This window comes from Phyllobates terribilis, unplaced genomic scaffold (assembly GCF_046119375.1).
Source record: "Phyllobates terribilis strain yellow unplaced genomic scaffold, ASM4611937v1 Scaffold_7__3_contigs__length_470593459, whole genome shotgun sequence".
Taxonomy (NCBI): domain Eukaryota; kingdom Metazoa; phylum Chordata; class Amphibia; order Anura; family Dendrobatidae; genus Phyllobates; species Phyllobates terribilis.
In genome coordinates this window covers 437,357,113-437,379,865 of record NW_027362767.1, presented here as the reverse complement: position 1 = coordinate 437,379,865, position 22,753 = coordinate 437,357,113, and the positions used below count along the sequence as shown (strand labels likewise).

Genomic DNA, 22,753 nt, shown 5'->3' with positions numbered 1-22,753 from the left:
ATAGTTTGAGGTGATATTTCGGGTGTATTAGCAGTATATATATATATATATATATGTATATAGTTTGGGGTGATATTTCGGGTGTATTAGCAGTATATATAAATATTGTTTGGGGTGATATTCCGGGTGTATTAGCAGTATATATATATATTGTTTGGGGTGATATTTCGGGGTGTATTAGCAGTATATATATATATATATAGTTTGAGGTGATATTTCGGGTGTATTAGCAGTATATATATATATATATATATATATGTATATAGTTTGGGGTGATATTTCGGGTGTATTAGCGGTATATATATTGTTTGGGGTGATATTCCGGGTGTATTAGCAGTATATATATATATTTGGGGTGATATTCCGGGTGTATTAGCAGTATATATATATAGTTTGGGGTGATATTTCGGGTGTATTAGCAGTATATATATATATTTGGGGTGATATTCCGGGTGTATTAGCAGTATATATATATAGTTTGGGGTGATATTTCGGGTGTATTAGCAGTATATATATTGTTTGGGGTGATATTTCGGGGTGTATTAGCAGTATATATATATAGTTTGGGGTGATACTTCGGGTGTATTAGTAGTATATATATATATTTGGGGTGATATTCCGGGTGTATTAGCAGTATATATATATAGTTTGGGGTGATATTTTGGGTGTATTAGCAGTATATATATAGTATATAGTTTGGGATGATATTTCGGGTGTATTAGCAGTATATATATATAGTTTGGGGTGATACTTCGGGTGTATTAGCAGTATATATATATATTGTTTGGGGTGATATTTCGGGGTGTAGTAGCAGTATATATATATATATATATATATATATATAGTTTGGGGTGATATTTCGGGTGTATTAGCAGTATATATATATATATATATATATATTTTGGGGTGATATTTAGGGTGTAGTAGCAGTATATATATATATTGTTTGGGGTGATATTTCGGGTGTATTAGCAGTATATATATATATATTGTTTGGGGTGGTATTTAGGGTGTATTAGCAGTATATATATATTGTTTGGGGTGATATTCCGGGTGTATTAGCGGTATAGATAGTTTGGGGTGATATTTCGCAGTTTCGGGTGATGTTTAGGGCTAAGTCCTGTCAGAGATGTTCCCGCCATTATCGCGCGCTCGCAGTTCCCGCCCTTCAGATTCTATAGGCCACGCCCGCTTATTTGCATCAGTCGCGCACCCGCATGTGGACACGCCCGCTTGATTTGCATGCGCGCCCCCGCGTCGGTCGCCAGTCTGGGGATCTCCTCGGTGACGTCACGGTGACGCTGCTCCCCCGGTTTCCATGCTGCACAGGTGACGGCGGCCGCCATATTGGCGGAGCCTGTGGCGGCTGCGGGGACCGGGAATAGGCGGCTCCGGAGGGGGGTATACTCACCTCTCCGCTCCCCCGTTCGGAGCTGGCGGGGGGCGCGTGGACCGAGCCGCCCGGGAGGGGGATGCCGCAGCGGCTCAGCCATCTGGAGGATCCGGGGATGAACATGGAGGTGTACGGGACCGGCGGGAGTGAGGTGTGTGTGTGTGCCCGTGTATCGCCGTCCTCTGCCCTCAGTGTGCCCCCCCCCCATCTCCAGTGTCTCCGGCCCTCAGTGTGTTCCCCCCCCCCATCTCCAGTGTCCACCGCCCTCAGTGTGGCCCCCCCCCCATCTCCAGTGTCCACCGCCCTCAGTGTGTCCCCCCCCCCCCCCCCATCTCCAGTGTCCACCGCCCTCAGTGTGTCCCCCCCCCCATCTCCAGTGTCCACCGCCCTCAGTGTGGCCCCCCCATCTCCAGTGTCCACCGCCCTCAGTGTGGCCCCCCCATCTCCAGTGTCCACCGCCCTCAGTGTGTCCCCCCCCATCTCCAGTGTCCACCGCCCTCAGTGTGTCGTCCCCCCCATCTCCAGTGTCCACCGCCCTCAGTGTGTCGTCCCCCCCATCTCCAGTGTCCACCGCCCTCAGTGTGGCCCCCCCATCTCCAGTGTCCACCGCCCTCAGTGTGGCCCCCCATCTCCAGTGTCCACCGCCCTCAGTGTGGCCCCCCCATCTCCAGTGTCCACCGCCCTCAGTGTGTCCCCCCCCCCCCATCTCCAGTGTCCACCGCCCTCAGTGTGTCCCCCCCCCATCTCCAGTGTCCACCGCCCTCAGTGTGGCCCCCCCATCTCCAGTGTCCACCGCCCTCAGTGTGGCCCCCCCATCTCCAGTGTCCACCGCCCTCAGTGTGGCCCCCCCCATCTCCAGTGTCCACCGCCCTCAGTGTGGCCCCCCCCATCTCCAGTGTCCACCGCCCTCAGTGTGTCCCCCCCCCATCTCCAGTGTCCACCGCCCTCAGTGTGTCCCCCCCCCATCTCCAGTGTCCACCGCCCTCAGTGTGTCGTCCCCCCCATCTCCAGTGTCCACCGCCCTCAGTGTGTCCCCCCCCATCTCCAGTGTCCACCGCCCTCAGTGTGTCGTCCCCCCCATCTCCAGTGTCCACCGCCCTCAGTGTGTCGTCCCCCCCATCTCCAGTGTCCACCGCCCTCAGTGTGTCGTCCCCCCCATCTCCAGTGTCCACCGCCCTCAGTGTGGCCCCCCATCTCCAGTGTCCACCGCCCTCAGTGTGGCCCCCCCATCTCCAGTGTCCACCGCCCTCAGTGTGGCCCCCCCATCTCCAGTGTCCACCGCCCTCAGTGTGGCCCCCCCATCTCCAGTGTCCACCGCCCTCAGTGTGGCCCCCCCATCTCCAGTGTCCACCGCCCTCAGTGTGGCCCCCCCATCTCCAGTGTCCACCGCCCTCAGTGTGGCCCCCCCATCTCCAGTGTCCACCGCCCTCAGTGTGGCCCCCCCATCTCCAGTGTCCACCGCCCTCAGTGTGGCCCCCCCATCTCCAGTGTCCACCGCCCTCAGTGTGGCCCCCCCATCTCCAGTGTCCACCGCCCTCAGTGTGGCCCCCCCATCTCCAGTGTCCACCGCCCTCAGTGTGGCCCCCCCATCTCCAGTGTCCACCGCCCTCAGTGTGGCCCCCCCCATCTCCAGTGTCCACCGCCCTCAGTGTGGCCCCCCCCATCTCCAGTGTCCACCGCCCTCAGTGTGGCCCCCCCCATCTCCAGTGTCCACCGCCCTCAGTGTGGCCCCCCCCCATCTCCAGTGTCCACCGCCCTCAGTGTGGCCCCCCCCCATCTCCAGTGTCCACCGCCCTCAGTGTGGCCCCCCCCATCTCCAGTGTCCACCGCCCTCAGTGTGGCCCCCCCCATCTCCAGTGTCCACCGCCCTCAGTGTGGCCCCCCCCCCCCATCTCCAGTGTCCACCGCCCTCAGTGTGGCCCCCCCCATCTCCAGTGTCCACCGCCCTCAGTGTGGCCCCCCCCATCTCCAGTGTCCACCGCCCTCAGTGTGGCCCCCCCCCATCTCCAGTGTCCACCGCCCTCAGTGTGGCCCCCCCCCCCATCTCCAGTGTCCACCGCCCTCAGTGTGGCCCCCCCCCCCATCTCCAGTGTCCACCGCCCTCAGTGTGGCCCCCCCCATCTCCAGTGTCCACCGCCCTCAGTGTGGCCCCCCCCATCTCCAGTGTCCACCGCCCTCAGTGTGGCCCCCCCATCTCCAGTGTCCACCGCCCTCAGTGTGGCCCCCCCCATCTCCAGTGTCCACCGCCCTCAGTGTGGCCCCCCCCATCTCCAGTGTCCACCGCCCTCAGTGTGGCCCCCCCCATCTCCAGTGTCCACCGCCCTCAGTGTGGCCCCCCCCATCTCCAGTGTCCACCGCCCTCAGTGTGGCCCCCCCCATCTCCAGTGTCCACCGCCCTCAGTGTGGCCCCCCCCCATCTCCAGTGTCCACCGCCCTCAGTGTGGCCCCCCCCATCTCCAGTGTCCACCGCCCTCAGTGTGGCCCCCCCCCATCTCCAGTGTCCACCGCCCTCAGTGTGGCCCCCCCCCATCTCCAGTGTCCACCGCCCTCAGTGTGCCCCCCCCATCTCCAGTGTCCACCGCCCTCAGTGTGCCCCCCCCATCTCCAGTGTCCACCGCCCTCAGTGTGGCCCCCCCCATCTCCAGTGTCCACCGCCCTCAGTGTGGCCCCCCCCATCTCCAGTGTCCACCGCCCTCAGTGTGGCCCCCCCCATCTCCAGTGTCCACCGCCCTCAGTGTGGCCCCCCCCATCTCCAGTGTCCACCGCCCTCAGTGTGCCCCCCCCCCATCTCCAGTGTCCACCGCCCTCAGTGTGGCCCCCCCCCATCTCCAGTGTCCACCGCCCTCAGTGTGGCCCCCCCCATCTCCAGTGTCTCCGGCCCTCAGTGTGGCCCCCCATCTCTATTATCCACCGCCATCAGTGTGGCCCCCCCATCTCCAGTGTCTCCGGCCCTCAGTGTGGCCCCCCATCTCTATTATCCACCGCCATCAGTGTGGCCCCCCCATCTCCAGTGTCTCCGGCCTTCAGTGTGTCCCCCCATCTCCAGTGTCCCCGGCCCTCAGTATGTCCCCCCATCTCCAGTGTCCCCAGCTTTCAGTGTGGCCCCCCATCTCCAGTGTCTCCGGCCCTCAGTGTGGCCCCCCATCTCCAGTGTCTCCGGCCCTCAGTGTGGCCCCCCATCTCCAGTGTCTCCGGCCCTCAGTGTGGCCCCCCATCTCCAGTGTCTCCGGCCCTCAGTGTGTCCCCCCATCTACAGTGTCCTTGGCCCTCAGTGTGGCCCCCGACCCTCAGTGTGGCCCCCATCTCCAGTGTTCCTGGCCCTCAGTGTGTCCCCCCATCTCCAGTGTCCCCGGCCCTCAGTGTGTCCCCCCATCTCCAGTGTCCCCGGCCCTCAGTGTGTCCCCCCATCTCCAGTGTCCCCGGCCCTCAGTGTGTCCCCCCATCTCCAGTGTCCCCGGCCCTCAGTGTGTCCCCCCATCTCCAGTGTCCCCGGCCCTCAGTGTGTCCCCCCATCTCCAGTGTCCCCGGCCCTCAGTGTGTCCCCCCCATTTACAGTGTCCCTGTCCCTCATCTCCAGTGTTCCCGGCCCAGTTTCCTCCATGCTCTGCTCTTGCACACCGTTCTCCCATGTCGTCCTACGTCCCGAGCTTCAGGTCATTGTGTGCCCCCTTCTCCCCCGGGCCCACGTGCATCTACATGGTCCCCAGATGCCCGCCGTCTCCCATGCCCCGGGTCCTCTTGCGATCCCTGCCCCGTGTCATCATGTGCCGTCTGCCCCTGGTTTCCTTGCCCCCATGTGACTCTTCCTCCCCACTCTGGGTCTCCTTGTCAGTCTCCGTGCGTCCCCACAATTACTGTGCCCCCTTGTCAGTCCCCGTGCGTCCCTTAATTACCCTGCCCCTGGGGCTCCGTGCGTCCCCAATCTCCCCTGCCCCCATCCCCCTTCTCCCTGCCTCACGCTCCACCTCACATGGGTCTCGTGTCGCCCCGTCTCCTGTGCTGATATAATGTCACTCTGTTCTCAATTATTTTTTCTTTTCCTTGGTTTCAGCTTTCACAAATACATTAAACCCCAGGATGCAGTTATTATTTTCCTTATGGTTTTGTTTGCTCTGCACTTGTATAATGTGTGTAGTAATATCTGCAATAACTGGTGCAGACGTCACCGGACACCGCGCTGCACCGCAAAACAGGGAGTCCGGTAACAGGAGGCCGGAACCGTGAGAGAGGCCTAAGCCTGTGTGCACACGTTGGGTATTTACAGCAGACGTTTCTGCACCAAATAACGTGTCTCCTGGCAGGAAAAAAAGCTGAAAGAATTGAAACTGCCTCAACTCTACCAGGAAAAAAATAAGCAGCGCATGCGTCAGATTTCAGAAATCCCAATCACTTTGCTGGTACAGGAAATCATATATAATTATTATTACTATTATTTTTTTGGTGGCAAAAATGTGTAAATAAAAAAAAAATAAATTCTCTCTTAAAATGAAAAGTGGTGCAGCAGCTGATGAAGATACTTCACTATTTTTGGTAAAACTGCGCTGCTTGTGATTGACTGTACGCTGCTCGTCTCTGCTCCGAGCAGCGTTTCCTATCCGCCCTGCAGCCAGGAGACGCCGCTCGTCTCTGCTCCGAGCAGCGTCTCCTATCCGCCCTGCAGCCAGGAGACGCCGCTAGTCTCTGCTCCGAGCAGCGTCTCCTATCCGCCCTGCAGCCAGGAGACGCCGCTCGTCTCTGCTCCGAGCAGCGTCTCCTATCCGCCCTGCAGCCAGGAGCTCAGGTTTTGCTTTGTATCATTGTGTAATGGAAAGTTCTGCAACTTTCTGATACAATTTATCTTTCTACCCCTGTTTGTTTTCTAGAACTCTGCTGATGGTCAGTGTAGTGTCCTGGCCTGGTCCTGCATTGTGATGGCTGGATACAATCTTTCTAGCTTTGCCTTAGCTGTAACAATTTGCAATAATGTAACAAACACTTAGTAAGTTGACAGCTGGCAGAGATCTAAATCTAGAGGCATTCAAAGGTGAAGTGTATTAGAAAGTTGCAGAAGATTTTTCATTATATGATAATTAAGTTTAATTTACAGAAATCAATTTAAATAAACAAATCCATTAAATTTTCTTGCCTAATAATGCAAAATCTCTGTCCGTTCCCCACGCTCTGCATGTGTCACTGCTTCTGGGAGTTATGTGGCCTGGCAACGAGAGTAATTAGCCAACCTTTCCAACTTCAGGGGGCTATTGATTTGCTTCTTGAAATATTGTGTATCTGGTGTTGGAGGGGATACCTTTTCTTTACTCCCCCCTCCATCCACCTTGCTCCTTACACCCTGCCTGGATGCAGGGGTCAGCCCCGAAGAAGAATTCAACAGGTTGGATATGTTTTCCAGGGTCTTCGGTAGTGGCTTTTCTCCTTTTTCACATGCATGTCTTGGGGTGGGGATGGCGGTCTCTTCATTATTGTCTATGGGTCCCTTCACACTGGAAATTTGCGTGTGGCCGGGCTGCCTGCGTGCGGCAGGAAAGCCTATGACCTATTCCTGTCGGAGCAGTGATTGGCGCACGTATAGCCGTTGTGATTAATTCTCAGTAAACTTTTCCATCCTATCTTATTTGAATCCACTTTTTTTAAGCAAATCAGGAAGCTGCTTGAAGGGGTTTTTAAACTTTGGAGACTTTATATATGTGAAAATGATAAAATCGTCATTTCTCCCTGCCGGCCTTTGTTGACCTGGCGGCAGTGGTGGCGTTACGTCTAGACCAGGGTTCCCCAAACTCCAGTCCTCAAGGCCACCAACAGGTCATGTTTTCAGGATTTCCTTAGTATTGCACAGGTGATGGCATTATTGCCCGTGCAGTTGATGGCATTATTGCCCGTGCAGTTGATGGCATTATTGCCCGTGCAGTTGATGGCATTATTGCCTGTGCAGGTGATGGCATCACCTGCACAGGCAATAATGCCATCACCTGTGCAATACTAAGGAAATCCTGAAAACATGACCTGTTGGTGGCCTTGAGGACTGGAGTTGGGAAACCCTGGTCTAGAGCACGTGACTGCTGCTGCCAATCACTGGGCTCAGCTGACAGAGACCGGCTGTATCGGCAGGGGGTTAGGTATTGATCATTGTTGTACTTACACATTAAGCCTTTGGACAATTGGAGATTGATATTAGAGTCGGCCATTAGCAGAGGTCTCTTGTGATAAAGGAAGAGTTTAGTTTGTGCAGCTGAAGGGCCGGTCACCGAACTCTCTGCAGCAGATCTGCCACTTCTGATCATCCCCCATAGGTGTTGGTGTATAGGTTTTGTACGCTGAGGCAGTCTGCTCCATCCGTATCGTCCGCCTGATATCCGGTCACTGGGTTGTGGAGGATTCAGAACCCCGAGCCCTGTGGGTCCATCTGCAGAGTACGAGTCGCTGTGTGTGGTCTATAGAGAAGCAGATACAGACTGTCCTACACTAGCCGAGGTCGCTGACAGCAGCTGCAGATTCTCCTATTCGCAGGAGATCTTCTGATAATAGACTCTCTTTAGGGAATTGCTTTTCTTGCAGTCGTCTTCCCGGTGTTGTGATGAATAATACAGGTGGGAGGTTTTGGAGAGCGCCGCAGTGACTGCGAGCTGCCGCCTCTCATGCCTTCTCTTTGGTCTGGTGCCGACGTTAAGTTTTGAGCCGCTGATCTTGGGGCGCCGCTGATTTTGGGGCACCGCTGATCTTGGTGCCCTCTCTTTAGATTGAAATAAAATTCAGGGTTCAGTTTATTTAGGGTAAGTATTTGGTTGCCCGCCCGGCCGATGGTGACGCCAAGATCTGCTACTTTTCCTATTTGTCTTTCTCGTTACTGCAGGGTTTATACTCTCGTTACTAAGGTAATGGTTGTGACACTGGTTGTGCGTCTTCATTACGGCTCGTCGTGATCGTTTAGCCTCATTCCAGGTCACGCTTGTGTTTGTTGCATACAACTCCAGGGGGGAAAAAAGCAAAGAAAACCTTCGCCATCAGCGCAAAAGTTAATTAAAGGACCAACGTTCGGTCTTATTGTAGAAGTTCTGCAACTCTCATAGACTTTGGGGGCAAATTACAATCAGGATAATTTTTTGTGCTTAAATTTTGTTGCAACATTCATTAAAAAAATATTTTCGTGTACGTTGTACCATAAATTTGTCACAAGATCATTAAATAAACAAGTAATGCAAAATATTATTTTCATGGTACGTACACCCCCATTTTTATATTTTTTTTAAAAAAAAGGTCATGTGGGGTTATTGTGGTGGCCGGGCTATGCTGTGTACCGTATAGAGGGTGGCGGAGAGCCTGCCCCTGGGGCACCCTTGGGGGTAACATGTATAATTATAATTTTTCTTCAGATGCCATCTTTGCTGATAACCAGTGCAGGCTGGTCTCGTTATTAGGGTTTTTCTCTCTGTTATCAGCTTTCGTGCTGCTGTCTCCTTTGCAATCTGTTGTCACCATTAGGTGTCAGCTATTTTTTACATAAACTTCCCTTTCAACTTTTCCCTTAGTCACCTTCTCCCGGGAACATGTCATTGTGCTTTGGGTGTTGGTTTCCAAATGAGTTTAGTGTTAGAAGCAGGAGGAGCACAGAACATGAGCTGTTCAGGACCCGTCCCGGGGAGACGCCGCCACTGATCGTCCAGGTGTGTTCTCCACTGCAGCACCTGCTGAGACGTGAGGGTGCGATGTAGAAGAGGGCAGCGGGGTAAATGTACAGGACCTGCAGAGACGTGAGGGTGCGATGTAGCAGAGGGCAGCGGGGTAAATGTACAGGACCTGCTGAGACGTGAGGGTGCGATGTAGCAGCGGGCTAAATGTACAGGACCTGCTGAGACGTGAGGGTGCGATGTAGAAGAGGGCAGCGGGGTAAATGTACAGGACCTGCTGAGACGTGAGGGTGCGATGTAGCAGAGGGCAGCGGGGTAAATGTACAGGACCTGCTGAGACGTGAGGGTGCGATGTAGAAGAGGGCAGCGGGGTAAATGTACTGGACCTGCTGAGATGTGAGGGTGCGATGTAGCAGAGGGCAGCGGGGTAAATGTACAGGACCTGCTGAGACGTGAGGGTGCGATGTAGCAGAGGGCAGCGGGGTAAATGCACAGGACCTGCTGAGACGTGAGGGTGCGATGTAGCAGAGGGCAGGCGGGGTAAATGTACAGGACCTGCTGAGACGTGAGGGTGCGATGTAGCAGAGGGCAGGCGGGGTAAATGTACAGGACTTGCTGAGACGTGAGGGTGCGATGTAGCAGAGGGCAGGCGGGGTAAATGTACAGGACCTGCTGAGACGTGAGGGTGCGATGTAGCAGAGGGCAGGCGGGGTAAATGTACAGGACCTGCTGAGACGTGAGGGTGCGATGTAGCAGAGGGCAGGCGGGGTAAATGTACAGGACCTGCTGAGACGTGAGGGTGCGATGTAGCAGAGGGCAGCGGGGTAAATGTACAGGACCCGTCTCAGGAGACGCGGCTGATCGTCCAGGTGTGTTGTTGTTGTGCTCGTCTGTATTGAGTGTATTTCCCCCTCCGATTACTCACCACCTACAATAGTTACCGCTGGGGGTTAGATTCCAGAAGGGATGAACCTAGGAGCCCTGCAAACCTGCGGCACCTTTATGGTTGGATGATATGAGTTGTCCAAAGAGCCGGGGTCAGCAACCTTCAGCACTCGAGCTGACATGCACTACAGCTCCCAGCATGTTGGTTGTCAGGTCATGCTTGCAGTTATGGTGTAACAGAGTAGATGATAAGGACCCTCTCATCAGTCTGGCACCCCCCACTATCCACCATTGGTCATCACTGCTCTGATATCAGTCGTCCATGTGGGCGCTCCAGAGTGGGGGGGATCCTTGTAGATTGGGGTCTCCCCTCTATTGAGCTGTACAGCTCCTTTAGTCTGGCATCAATGGGATGGGTTGCGGATTATCAGATGATTCCTTGTCTTGATATGGCACATTGTCGGATCTGTGCAGGTGTTTGGATGCATTGCTCTGGAGATCTGATCAGTCACTATTCTCTGCAGATTGTTCTGTTTTTCGCCCATGCCCCGGGGGGTTGCAGTCGGGTTTTCCTGGATTTGGGCCGCTCCTGGTGCTCGGCTCTGACAGCTCAGCTCCTTGGCTTTTCTCGCCGTCTGTGTCAGTGGGTGGAGGTCACCGGGATAATTGCTATCTCTCACAGCAGAGTTATTCCTGCAGGAAAATCCCATCCAGCAGGTCGGCTTCACCCTCTGTGCGTAAATCCTGCTACCTTTTAATTAGTGGCTTCCTCTTCAGGCACAGACACGTAGATCTGTCACGCTTCCAGCCGCCACGTGAGCTGCACTGACTGCCCGGGATCTGGCCGATCACTGGGTGACGGCTGCTGGGAACCCTGGGCCCATGCAATGCGGGACACTCCACTAATGCAGCCCTGTTCAGCATGAGCCTCCTGGTTCATGAATAGATGCAAGACTGACCCAGGCAGAGCTGAAAAACATGCTGGGAGTTGTAGTCTTACATTCACTTTAGTGTCACAGACTGAAGACCACCATCACAGCGTCCGCACCAGTGATTGTCTTTTGTGGAAGTATTTTTTTTTTCCATTAATGTCACTTCAGACATCCCCATCTGGGTCTTGGCGCAGAGGTCCGACCTGCGCTGCTGCCTCTGCTGTGAGACCACAACGCCCAGCATTTCCTACGAGCTTACGGGTGCATGAATACAATGGCAAAGGTGTATACAGCCCAGTACTACTACAATGCAGGGGTTAGTAAGTGTGGGCATCCCTTTCACCCATCTAATTTCCACTATAACGCTTCCAAATAAGAAAAGCTTCTAAATGGTTTTAGTGGAGTTGCCCTTTAAGTCAGCAGCGTTCAGTCTCCGGCGGCGTCGTCCTCTGTGCATTAGTCATTACAGGTAAACTAATTGTCATCTTACGCACAGACATTTTTGGCGAGTAATAGACTATTGAATCTTTGATTTCTTCCATCGATTATCGGAGCAGGAGACGGTCTGTGACGTTTCTTCTGCGTTCCTCAGTCTCTGCAGTATGAGATCATCTCTCTGCCTCCAGCTCAGCTCGTCCTCCTCTAAAGAGGAGCAGGAAAGGGTCTGACCACATCCGTAACTATCCAGTGCCCTCCACAGATATCTGGAAGAGAATTGTGGACTTGCACAAGTCTGGCTCATCCTTGGGTACAATTTCAAGATACCTGAAGGTGCCTCGTTCATCTGTACAAACAATTATACACAAGTACAAACAAGATGGGAATGTCCAGCCATCATACCGCTCAGGAAGGAGACGGGTTCTGTGTCCCAGAGATGAACGTGCTTTGGTCTGACATGTGCATATCAACCCAAGGACAAAAGCAAAAGACCTTGTGAAGATGATGGCGGAAGCTGGTAAGATTGTGTCAATATCCACAGTGAAACGAGGACTGTATCAACATGGGCTGAAAGGCCACTATGCCAGGAAGAAGACATTACTCCAAAAGAAACATAAAAAGCCAGATTAATGTCTGCAAATGCACACAGGAACAAAGACCTTAATTTTTGGAGACATGTCCTGTTGTCTGATGAAACTAAAATTTAACTTTTTGGGCATAATGACCATCGTTACGTTTGGAGGGAAAAGGGAGAAGCTTGGAAGCCTAAGAACACCATCCCAACTGTGAAACACGGGGGTGGCAGCATCATGTTGTGGGGTTGTTTTGCTGCAGGAGGGACTGGTGCACTTCACAAAATAGATGGCGTCATGAGAAAAGAAGATTATGTGGCAATACTGAAGCAACATCTCAAGACGTCAGCGAGGAAGGTAAAGCTTGGGCGGAAATGGGTCTTCCATATAGACAGTGACCCGAAGCATACTGCCAAAATGGTAACAAAGGGGCTTAAGGATAACAAAGTCAATGTTTTGGAGTGGCCATCACAAAGCCCTGATCTCGATCCTATAGAAAATTTATGGGCAAAGCTGAAAAGGCTGCGAGCAAGGCAACCTACAAACCGGGATCAGTTACACCAGTTTTGTCAGGAGGAATCAGCTCAAATTCCACCAACTATTGTGAGAAGCTGTGGAAGGAGATCCCAAACATTTCACCCAAGTCATTCAGTGTAAGGGCAATGGTACCAAATACTAATGAAATGTATGGAAACTTCTGACTTTGCAGTAAGTTATAAAATGCCTTAAAACATTCTCTCTCTCTCATTATTCGGGCGTTTGGCAAATATTAAAAATGATGGTAATCCTAACTGACCTAAAGCGGGAAAGGTTTATTCTGATTTCATGTCAGATACTGAGAAAAACATTCATATGTCTTTATATATAGTGGATGGAAACTTCTGGTTTCAACTGTACATTACATTACTGATCCTGTACTGATCCTAAGTTACATCCTGTATTATACTCCAGAGCTGCACTCACTATTCTGCTGGTGCAGTCACTGTGTACATACATTACATTACTGATCCTGAGTTACATCCTGTATTATACTCCAGAGCTGCACTCTCTATTCTGCTGGTGCAGTCACTGTGTACATACATTACATTACTGATCCTGAGTTACATCCTGTATTATACTCCTGAGCTGCACTCACTATTCTGCTGGTGCAGTCACTGTGTACATACATTACATTACTGATCCTGAGTTACATCCTGTATTATACTCCAGAGCTGCACTCTCTATTCTGCTGGTGCAGTCACTGTGTACATACATTACATTACTGATCCTGAGTTACATCCTGTATTATACTCCAGAGCTGCACTCACTATTCTGCTGGTGCAGTCACTGTGTACATATATTACATTACTGATTTTAATGATACCATATTTTTTCTATACACCTTTTGGATCATTTTTTGAACATTTTTGGCTTTATTTTATTCTTTAAATGTCATTCATTTTATGGGCTATGGTACAGGTTTATAGTTTTTACATTTTTTATTTCCTTTTTATGTATCCTAATTTGCCACATAGTGATTTTTTTTTCTTACAATTGCGCCATATAGTAATTCTGACCAACTTCTTATAGTTATGTCCCTCATCTTGTAGTAATGTCCCCATCTTTTAGTAATTTCCCCATCCGGGTCCTCATCTTGTAGTAATGTCCCCATCCTGGTCCCCATCTTGTAGTAATGTCCCCATCCTGGTCCCCATCTTGTAGTAATGTCCCCATCCTGGTCCCCATCTTTTAGTAATTTCCCCATCCGGGTCCTCATCTTGTAGTAATGTCCCCATCCGGGTCCTCATCTTGTAGTAATGTCCCCATCCGGGTCCTCATCTTGTAGTAATGTCCCTATCCGGGTCCTCATCTTGTAGTAATGTCCCCATCCCGGTCCTCATCTTGTAGTAATGTCCCCATCCCGGTCCTCATCTTGTAGTAATGTCCCCATCCCGGTCCTCATCTTGTAGTAATGTCCCCATCCCGGTCCTCATCTTGTAGTAATGTCCCCATCCGGGTCTTCATCTTGTAGTAATGTCCCCATCCGGGTCCTCATCTTGTAGTAATGTCCCCATCCGGGTCTTCATCTTGTAGTAATGTCCCCATCCGGGTCCTCATCTTGTAGTAATGTCCCCATCCGGGTCCTCATCTTGTAGTAATGTCCCCATCCGGGTCTTCATCTTGTAGTAATGTCCCCATCCGGGTCTTCATCTTGTAGTAATGTCCCCATCCGGGTCTTCATCTTGTAGTAATGTCCCCATCCGGGTCCTCATCTTGTAGTAATGTCCCCATCCGGGTCTTCATCTTGTAGTAATGTCCCCATCCGGGTCCTCATCTTGTAGTAATGTCCCCATCCGGGTCCTCATCTTGTAGTAATGTCCCCATCCCGGTCCCCATCTTGTAGTAATGTCCCCATCCCGGTCCCCATCTTGTAGTAATGTCCCCATCCCGGTCCCCATCTTGTAGTAATGGGCCCATCCCGGTCCCCATCTTGTAGTAATGGGCCCATCCCGGTCCCCATCTTGCAGTAATGGGCCCATCCCGGTCCCCATCTTGCAGTAATGGGCCCATCCCGGTCCCCATCTTGCAGTAATGGGCCCATCCCGGTCCCCATCTTGCAGTAATGGGCCCATCCCGGTCCCCATCTTGCAGTAATGGGCCCATCCCGGTCCCCATCTTGCAGTAATGGGCCCATCCCGGTCCCCATCTTGCAGTAATGGGCCCATCCCGGTCCCCATTTTGTAGAACATTCAACTGAAAATAATTATTGACTCTGGCGGCCCTCAGGACCAGGCTGCAATCATTACGGGGTCTCCAGTGCCTGCGGGCCGCATTAAGCAGCCTCAGGGGCCGCATGCGGCCCTCGGGCTGTGTGTTTGAGACCCCTACTCTAGAGCTGCGTATCCCATCAAAACTGTCTGTGCCTGCATCCACCACTAGGGGGACCTTAGGTGGTTGTGACTCTTGTGTTGGGGGCTTTCTTTTTCTGATAATAGACCCCTGCAGCGGGCCAGTGATGAATGTTGCATTGTGGAGTTTCAATGATGAATTTTCTTCTCATACGTTTTTAGCCTTTCCACAGGACAAGACTTAGCGTTGATCTGTTAACAGATTTTTACCTTTAAAAACTTTCAGACCTAATGTTACTGGAGTACTTACTTTTGAAAATCCCTGAACGAAAAGCCGTATAATCCTGATATTAAGGTGACCAGTTTATGTATCCTCCGCTTGCTGCGCTTCTAAAATGTTTGTTTTAATATTAAAAAGCAGAACTTTCCAAAGTGATTATTCATCCGTTGTGACATGGATTATGACTGTAAGCACAGCAGTGTCATCTGGTCTAAGATCTATTTAACGATCTATGCATGTTGCTTTGTGAAATCGATGACTTTCTAATAGCTGGGGGTCCCGCTTCTGAGACACGGCATCTATAGTGGGTAGAGATGGGGAGTGGGAGCGGGACTGCTCTCTTACTGTCAGGACATATTGTTTTGCTGTTGGTACTAAATGTGTTTTTTGTTTTTTTTATGGTCAGTTGTGAATAATCCACCGATCATATTTGCAGTTCACTAGTCTCGGTGTTCTGGCAGGATGACCCCAGCGCTCGCTCACCTCCGTCATCTATCGGATACTTTGTGGTTTCTTCCACTTACTCAGTAATTTCATTTTCTTTCTGTTTTTTGTTTTGCAGATAAATGGTGTGAAGATGATTGACGAGCCGATGGATGAAGAGGAGTCCTTACTCCCTTATGTGAGTGGTGGCCACCGGGTAGATGGTGATCAATAAAGGGGACGCGTCACCGATACAACCCCTGCTCATATGCCTCATTACACTCCTAGTCGTCTTAAAGGAGTATTCCTCATTCTAGCCAGGACAGTTCTGCCGGACCTGGAAAACCTTTGTGACTACACTCCATTCAGTGTTACATTTTCCTCTAGTGGTGAGACGCGGATTACCACATGAATCAGAGCTAATCGCGGGGGGGGTTTACAGAAGCCGGATCCTATGGTGGTCCGCCAACTTCTTGCTGCAGCCCCTTTTAATTCTGATACCATTTTATCAGACTTTTTATTCCTCACAATTCCATTATCACCGCTTGCTACAAGTGAATAAAAAACAGTTTTATGATCTTTCATGTGTGTTGCCATTTGCATAATGTTGCTACAATATTAACCCTTCAATGACCAGGCGTCTTTTGTTTTTTTTCCTTGTTGCCTTTGTTTCTTCCTGCCTTTCCCCCCCCCCCCCAAGAGCCATTTAATTTATCATTTTTGTTTTTTTGCAAGATGAGTTGTAATTTTTTTTTGAAAGTCGCCATCCGCTTTTCCATATAATGTGCTGAGAAATGGTGAAAAAACCCAAAACAATGAAATTCTGCTATTATTTTTTTTATTTTTTTTTTTATTTTTTTAAGCTTTTAGTGTCCAGTTTTAATGACCTGGAATCATGAATTTCCAGGTCAGTACGATTATGGCGATGCTATATACGTCTTCTGTTTCTTTTTCTGTTTTGTGTTATTTTAGTGGCTTAAATACATTTTCAACTTTGTTTAAAAAAAATAAATAAATAAAAAATCCCCAGTAATTCAGTTTATTTTCTGAGACCCTTAAGTTTTTTATTTTTCGGGCGATGGGGTTGTGTGACTGATTTGTGTTTTACGCTCTGAGTTGTAGTTTTTATTGATCCCATTTTTGGGAAAATTGCTATTTGTGGGCAATGCAGCAACAAAAAAGAAAAGGAAAATAAAGCAACAAATTGACAGTTTTTTGATTTTTTTTTTTCTTTTTACAATGTGGTTAACTAATTTGATATTTTGTTTGGACTTTTACAGCAATACCAAATATCCTTATTTTTTTACTTTTTTTTTTAATTGAGAAAGAGGGAAATGATTCTAATTTTTTTTTAAATTTGTTTTTCCATTTTTTTTTAACCCCCTATGTTTTTATTATATAGTTTTAATCACTGTCTGCCTGTGTCTGGGCTTCACCGTAGTACCAACATTGCAGCAGTGGGGGTCTTTAGAAGCCCCTGCATGCCATGGCCACACATCGGCCCTCTATGGTAATGTCAGACTCTCGGGCAGCACCGTCTCGTGTTAGTGGTCGGTAGAGATGAGCGAGACGTGGACGATCGGTCCGGCTGTGAACCGACACATTTCTTTTACATGATTTCCTTTAGACAATGGGTTCTGTCTTTCCAGGATGAAGGAAACGTCAAGGAGATTCCCATCACGCACCATGTGAAGGAGGGATGCGAGAAGGCCGACCCCGCACAGTTCGAGCTGCTGAAGGTCCTGGGACAGGGGTCTTTTGGAAAGGTAAGCCCCTTCTAATCCTGCACGATGATCACGTAGGAGGGAAGAGCCCCTGTAATTCTTCTCATACTGTATTTCCATTGTGACTGCTTCCCTTTATTCGTTTGCTAACAATATGGGGTCTGTATAGTGGGTGGTCTCTCGTCTGGTCCGCACATACCGGACCTGTCCTGCTTCACTTCTATGGGAGGTCTCACAATGCGGTACTCTGATGGCAGCTCAGCTGCAGGGATGTAGGCAATGGTGGTCCCGAGGGTCCTGAACACAGCAGCCGTCAGGTAATTGCATCATCTAAACTTTCTTTTCTTCCCTTTAGGTTTTCCTTGTGCGGAAGACAGTGGGACCGGACGCCGGGCAGCTGTATGCAATGAAAGTGTTAAAAAAGGCGTCTTTGAAAGGTGAGAGGTGAAGAAGGGGGCCAACATATGTGACACCTTGCGAGCGATGTTTCCGCACCGTGTCCTATGATGCCGCAGGTTTATCAGTGGTTCATTCTGTTTGATAAATCTGTCTAAGGGCTTGTTCACACCTTGTGGTTTACTGCAGTTCTTCTGCACGTTTTTGCCGCAGAGAAGAACGCAGCGTTTCAGGATATGTGCACACGTACAGCATTTGCAACTGATTGATCTGCTGCAAATACTGCAGTGTTGGCAGGAAAAACGCTGCGCAAAATTCACGCCTTTTTTGCATTTTTTTTTAGCCATTGATTTGAATGGATGAAAAATGATGCAAAAATACTGAATTGACTCTGCAGATTTTTAAAAACCCTTTGCAGGTTCTAATCCCCAAAGTAAAAATAATCAGCGTGTGCTGAAGGCTTCAGGAATCCCATTCACTTTGCTGCTTCTGTAAAGTGCAGCGATTTTACTCTTCAAAACAGCGAAGAAAAAAGAAAACTGCAAAATCGCAGCGTATGAACAAGACCTTACAGTACCTGTAAAGTGACCGAGATATCCTGCACCCCATGCACACGCTGCTTAGTTCAAACCTGTAAGGAATAAATATCGAAGTGTTTTTTTTTTTAATATTCATCGTGTCGGTCCTTTCAGCGCTTTTTCATGGTTTTTCACTTTGTAATGAATTTGAAAAGAAAGCGTCAAAATTGTTCAGATTTTTCCATCCACCATAATGGTTTTTGGTGCTGAAAAACCAGCTATAAAAAAGGATCTTTTGAACATACCGTGAAGCTCTGTAGTCTAAGTTCACACCACGTACTAGTTTGCTTACTTTGTGCCAGAAACATGGTCAAAGTCACTACAGAACGTTTTTGTGCTTCCCTCGACGAAAATGTTTCCAGAATTCTGACACTGCTTGAATAATCTGTAATGTATCACACCGGAGGATAGAGGAGATTAGATTGTGAGCTCCTGGGGTCAGGGATGATGAGTGTGATACATTGTGAGCTCCTGGGGTCAGGGATGATGAGTGTGATACATTGTGAGCTCCTGGGGTCAGGGATGATGAGTGTGATACATTGTGAGCTCCTGGGGTCAGAGATGATGAGTGTGATACATTGTGAGCTCCTGGGGTCAGGGATGATGATGGTGATACATTGTGAGCTCCTGGGGTCAGGGATGATGAGTGTGATACATTGTGAGCTCCTGGGGTCAGGGATGATGAGAGTGATACATTGTGAGCTCCTGGGGTCAGGGATGATGAGGGTGATACATTGTGAGCTCCTGGGGTCAGGGATGATGAGTGTGATGCATTGTGAGCTCCTGGGGTCAGAGATGATGAGTGTGATGAATTGTGAGCTCCTGGGGTCAGGGATGATGATGGTAATACATTGTGAGCTCCTGCGGTCAGAGATGATGAGTGTGATGAATTGTGAGCTCCTGGGGTCAGGGATGATGAGTGTGATACATTGTGAGCTCCTGGGGTCAGGGATGATGAGTGTGATACATTGTGAGCTCCTGGGGTCAGGGATGATGAGGGTGATACATTGTGAGCTCCTGGGGTCAGGGATGATGATGGTGATACATTGTAAGCTCCTGGGGTCAGAGATGATGATGATGGTGATACATTGTGAGCTCCTTTGGTCAGGGATGATGATGGTGATACATTGTGAGCTCCTGGGGTCAGAGATGATGATGGTGATACATTGTGAGCTCCTTTGGTCATGGATGATGATGGTGATACATTGTGAGCTCCTTTGGTCATGGATGATGATGGTGATACATTGTGAGCTCCTGGGGTCAGGGATGATGAGTGTGATGCATTGTGAGCTCCTGGGGTCAGGGATGATGAGTGTGATACATTGTGAGCTCCTGGGGTCAGGGATGATGATGGTGATACATTGTGAGCTCCTGGGGTCAGGGATGATGATGGTGATACATTGTGAGCTCCTGGGGTCAGGGATGATAATGGTGATACATTGTGAGCTCCTGGGGTCAGGGATGATGAGTGTGATACATTGTGAGCTCCTGGGGTCCGGGATGATGATGGTGATACATTGTGAGCTCCTTTGGTCATGGATGATGATGGTGATACATTGTGAGCTCCTGGGGTCAGGGATGATGAGGGTGATGCATTGTGAGCTCCTGGGGTCAGGGATGATGAGGGTGATACATTGTGAGACATAAGGATTAGATTGTAAGCTCCAGGCTTCAGGGAATCTGACATATACATATATAATTATAATATAAATTTATATATATTATAAAATAAATTTATATTTATTTTTTCTTCTCTTTTCCACTTCCAGTAAGAGACAGAGTCCGTACAAAGATGGAGCGCGACATCCTGGTGGAGGTGAACCATCCGTTTATTGTCAAGTTGCACTATGGTAGGTGATGGATTAATTAATCACAGTGGTCGCTATATGATGCGGTGTGCCCAGGAGCTCGGTTTAATGGGATCCTCTCCCCGTGTAATACAAGGACGCACCAGATCCGCCATAACTCCTCTCCCGTCCTTCTGTTTCAGCCTTCCAGACAGAAGGGAAATTATATCTAATCCTGGATTTTCTCAGGGGAGGCGATGTCTTCACACGATTATCCAAAGAGGTAACTATCTGCTTTTAAACCATTTTCCTTCCACATGACAGCCTACTATCCTGGGTGCCAGGAACAGACGCCCTGGAAGGATCGTGCACCCTGAGTGCCGCAGCCATTGTTTGACATTAGCATTCAAGAGGTTAACGGAAGCGATTTGAGATCTGCTCCAGTCGCTGCTGCTAGAGGCAAGCGCTGACTGTGTCTGCTCCACGATGACTATATCAGTCACAAAGCATTAAAGGGGTTGTCCAGGTAAAGAGACGCTCGTTACCTGGGGGTTGGAATCTGTAAAAAAAAAAATAAAAAAAAAATCTTCAAAATTAGTCCAACTCACTGCTGCCACTCTCATGGATCTAGGGAGAGCCGCCCCGTGATCTGTGCCGGACCTAGAAGTGACTGTCATTCAACCAACCACATGACTACTGAGACTTGTGATAGGCTGCAGCGGTCACGTGACTTAATCCACATGTCACTGAATGTTTATCTGAAGACACGTGGTACAGTTGTTGGCTCAAACCAGGCGGCGCCCTGCACTGGATGCAGGGGGTATCGGCAGGGAGTAGGACTTGGTCATGGCCGAAAGTGTTGGCTACCTTGAAATTGTTCCACAAAAATGAAGTATTTCTCCCAGAAAATTATTGCAATTCCACATGTTTTGTTATACACGTGTTTGTTTTTTTTGTGTGTATTGGAACAACACAAAAAAAAAACAGAGAAAAAGGCAATTTGGACCTAATTTCACAAAAAAAAAATCCAAAATGGGCCGGACAAAATTGTTGCCACTTTTCCAAAATTGGGGTTAAAGAGCTTTAATTCAAGCATGTGATGCTCGTTCACACTCACCTGTGGCAAGTAACAGGTGTGGGCAATATGAAAATCACTCCTGAAACCAGATAAAAAGAGAAGTTGCCTCAATCATTGCATTGTGTGTCTGTGTGTAACACACTAAGCATGGAGAACAAAGAGAAGAGAACTGTCTGAGGACTTGAGAACCAAAATTGTTGAACAATCTCAAGGTCACAAGTCCATCTCCAGAGATCTTGATGTTCCTTTGTCCACGATGCGCAACATAATCAAGAAGTTTACAACCCACGGCACTGTAGCTAATCTCCCTGGACGTGGAAGGAAGAGAAAAATTTATGAAAAGTTGCAATGCAGGATAGTCCGGATGGTGGATAAGCAGCTCCAATCAAGGTCCAAAGATATTCAAGCTGTCCTGCAGGCTCAGCATGCATCAGTGTCAGCGAGAAGTATCTGTCCACATGTAAATTAAATTAAACTCTATGGCAGAAGGCCCAGGAGGACCCCACTGCTGACACAGAGACATTAACAAGCTAGACTGCAGTTTGCCAAAATGTGCGTGACTAAGCCAAAAATCCTCCTGGGAAAGCGTCTTGTGGACAGATGAGACCAAGGTAGAGCTTTTTAATAAAACACATCATTCTACTGTTTACCGAAAACGGAATGAGGCCTACAAAGAAAATAATACAGTACCTACAGTCAGGTATGGTGGAGGTTCAAAGATGTTTTGGGTTGTTTTGCTGCCTCTTGCACTGGGGGCCTTGACTGTGTGCAATGCATCAAGAAATCTGAAGATTACCAAAGGATTTTGGGTGGCAATGTAGTGTCAGAAAGCTGGGATTGTGTCCTAGGTCATGGGTCTTCCAGCAGGACAATGACCCCAAACATACTTCAAGAAGCCCCCAGAAATGGATGGAAACAAAGCGCTGGAGAGTTCTGAAGTGGCTGCAATGAGTCCGGATCTAAATCCCATTGATCACCTGCGGAGAGATCTTACAATTGCTGTTGGGAGAAGACGTCTTCAAATATGAGAGACCTGGAGCAGATTGTAAGAAGAGTCCAAGATCCCAGCTGAGGAGTAAGAAGCTGATGGTTATAGGAAGCGACTGATTGCAGTTATTTATTCCAAAGGGCGCAACCAAATATTAAGTTGAGGGGGACAACAATTTTATCCAGCCCATGTTTGGGGTTTTGTGTGAAATTATGTCCAATTTGCCCCTTTTTTTTTACTCTGTTTTTTTTGTGTTGTCCCAATACACACAAAGGAAATAAACCTGGGTATAACAAAACATGTGGAATTGCAATAATTTTCTGGCAGAAATACTTCATTTTCTGGAACAATTTCAAGGCTGCCAACACTTTTGGCATCTAAGGAAACTAAAAAAAATAATGGAGAAAATAAGAAAAAGTTTAAAAATAATATAAAATATATATATAAAAAAAATTAATATCATCCCCCTTTTCCTTAATTAAAAATAAAGTAAATAAAAAAAAAAAAAAGTAATTAAAAATAAAGTAAAAAATAAAATTAAACCCGTGGTATCGCCGCGTCTAAGAGTCTTTTATCAAAATATAGAATTATCCGTTACGGTAAACACCGTAAAGAGAGCAAAAATCAAGACCCCAAAATTGAATTGCATTTGCAAGAAAAAAGAAAAACACTTTTTTTTTTTTCTTGCACTTTTGTTTTTCCTCCTTTTTTTTCCCCAAGAGCCATAACTTTTTTTATTTTTATGTCGACATTGCTGTATGAGGGCTTTTTTGGTAACAAGTTGCAGTTTTTAATAAATATTAATATATGTGCAGGCACCAATGACCTG

The 22,753-nt window shown here is 48.9% G+C and overlaps 1 protein-coding gene across 5 annotated transcripts in view; it reads left to right on the top strand.

The window, feature by feature from the left end:
* Positions 1-1,209: 1,209 nt before the first annotated feature.
* The window catches only part of RPS6KA6 (ribosomal protein S6 kinase A6), a 46,822-nt gene continuing 25,278 nt past the window's right edge, over positions 1,210-22,753 (top strand). For 2 of the 5 annotated variants that reach the window (XM_073642143.1, XM_073642142.1), the window contains exons 1-6: positions 8,920-9,051; positions 15,513-15,572; positions 17,023-17,139; positions 17,453-17,534; positions 19,841-19,921; positions 20,062-20,141. In XM_073642143.1, coding sequence (XP_073498244.1) covers positions 8,935-9,051; positions 15,513-15,572; positions 17,023-17,139; positions 17,453-17,534; positions 19,841-19,921; positions 20,062-20,141 — 537 coding nt within the window. In that variant the 5' untranslated portion in view covers positions 8,920-8,934. Of the gene's footprint in view, positions 1,545-8,919; positions 9,052-15,512; positions 15,573-17,022; positions 17,140-17,452; positions 17,535-19,840; positions 19,922-20,061; positions 20,142-22,753 lie in introns of those variants that run through there. The other 3 variants (XM_073642144.1, XM_073642145.1, XM_073642146.1) reach the window with 3 other exon arrangements.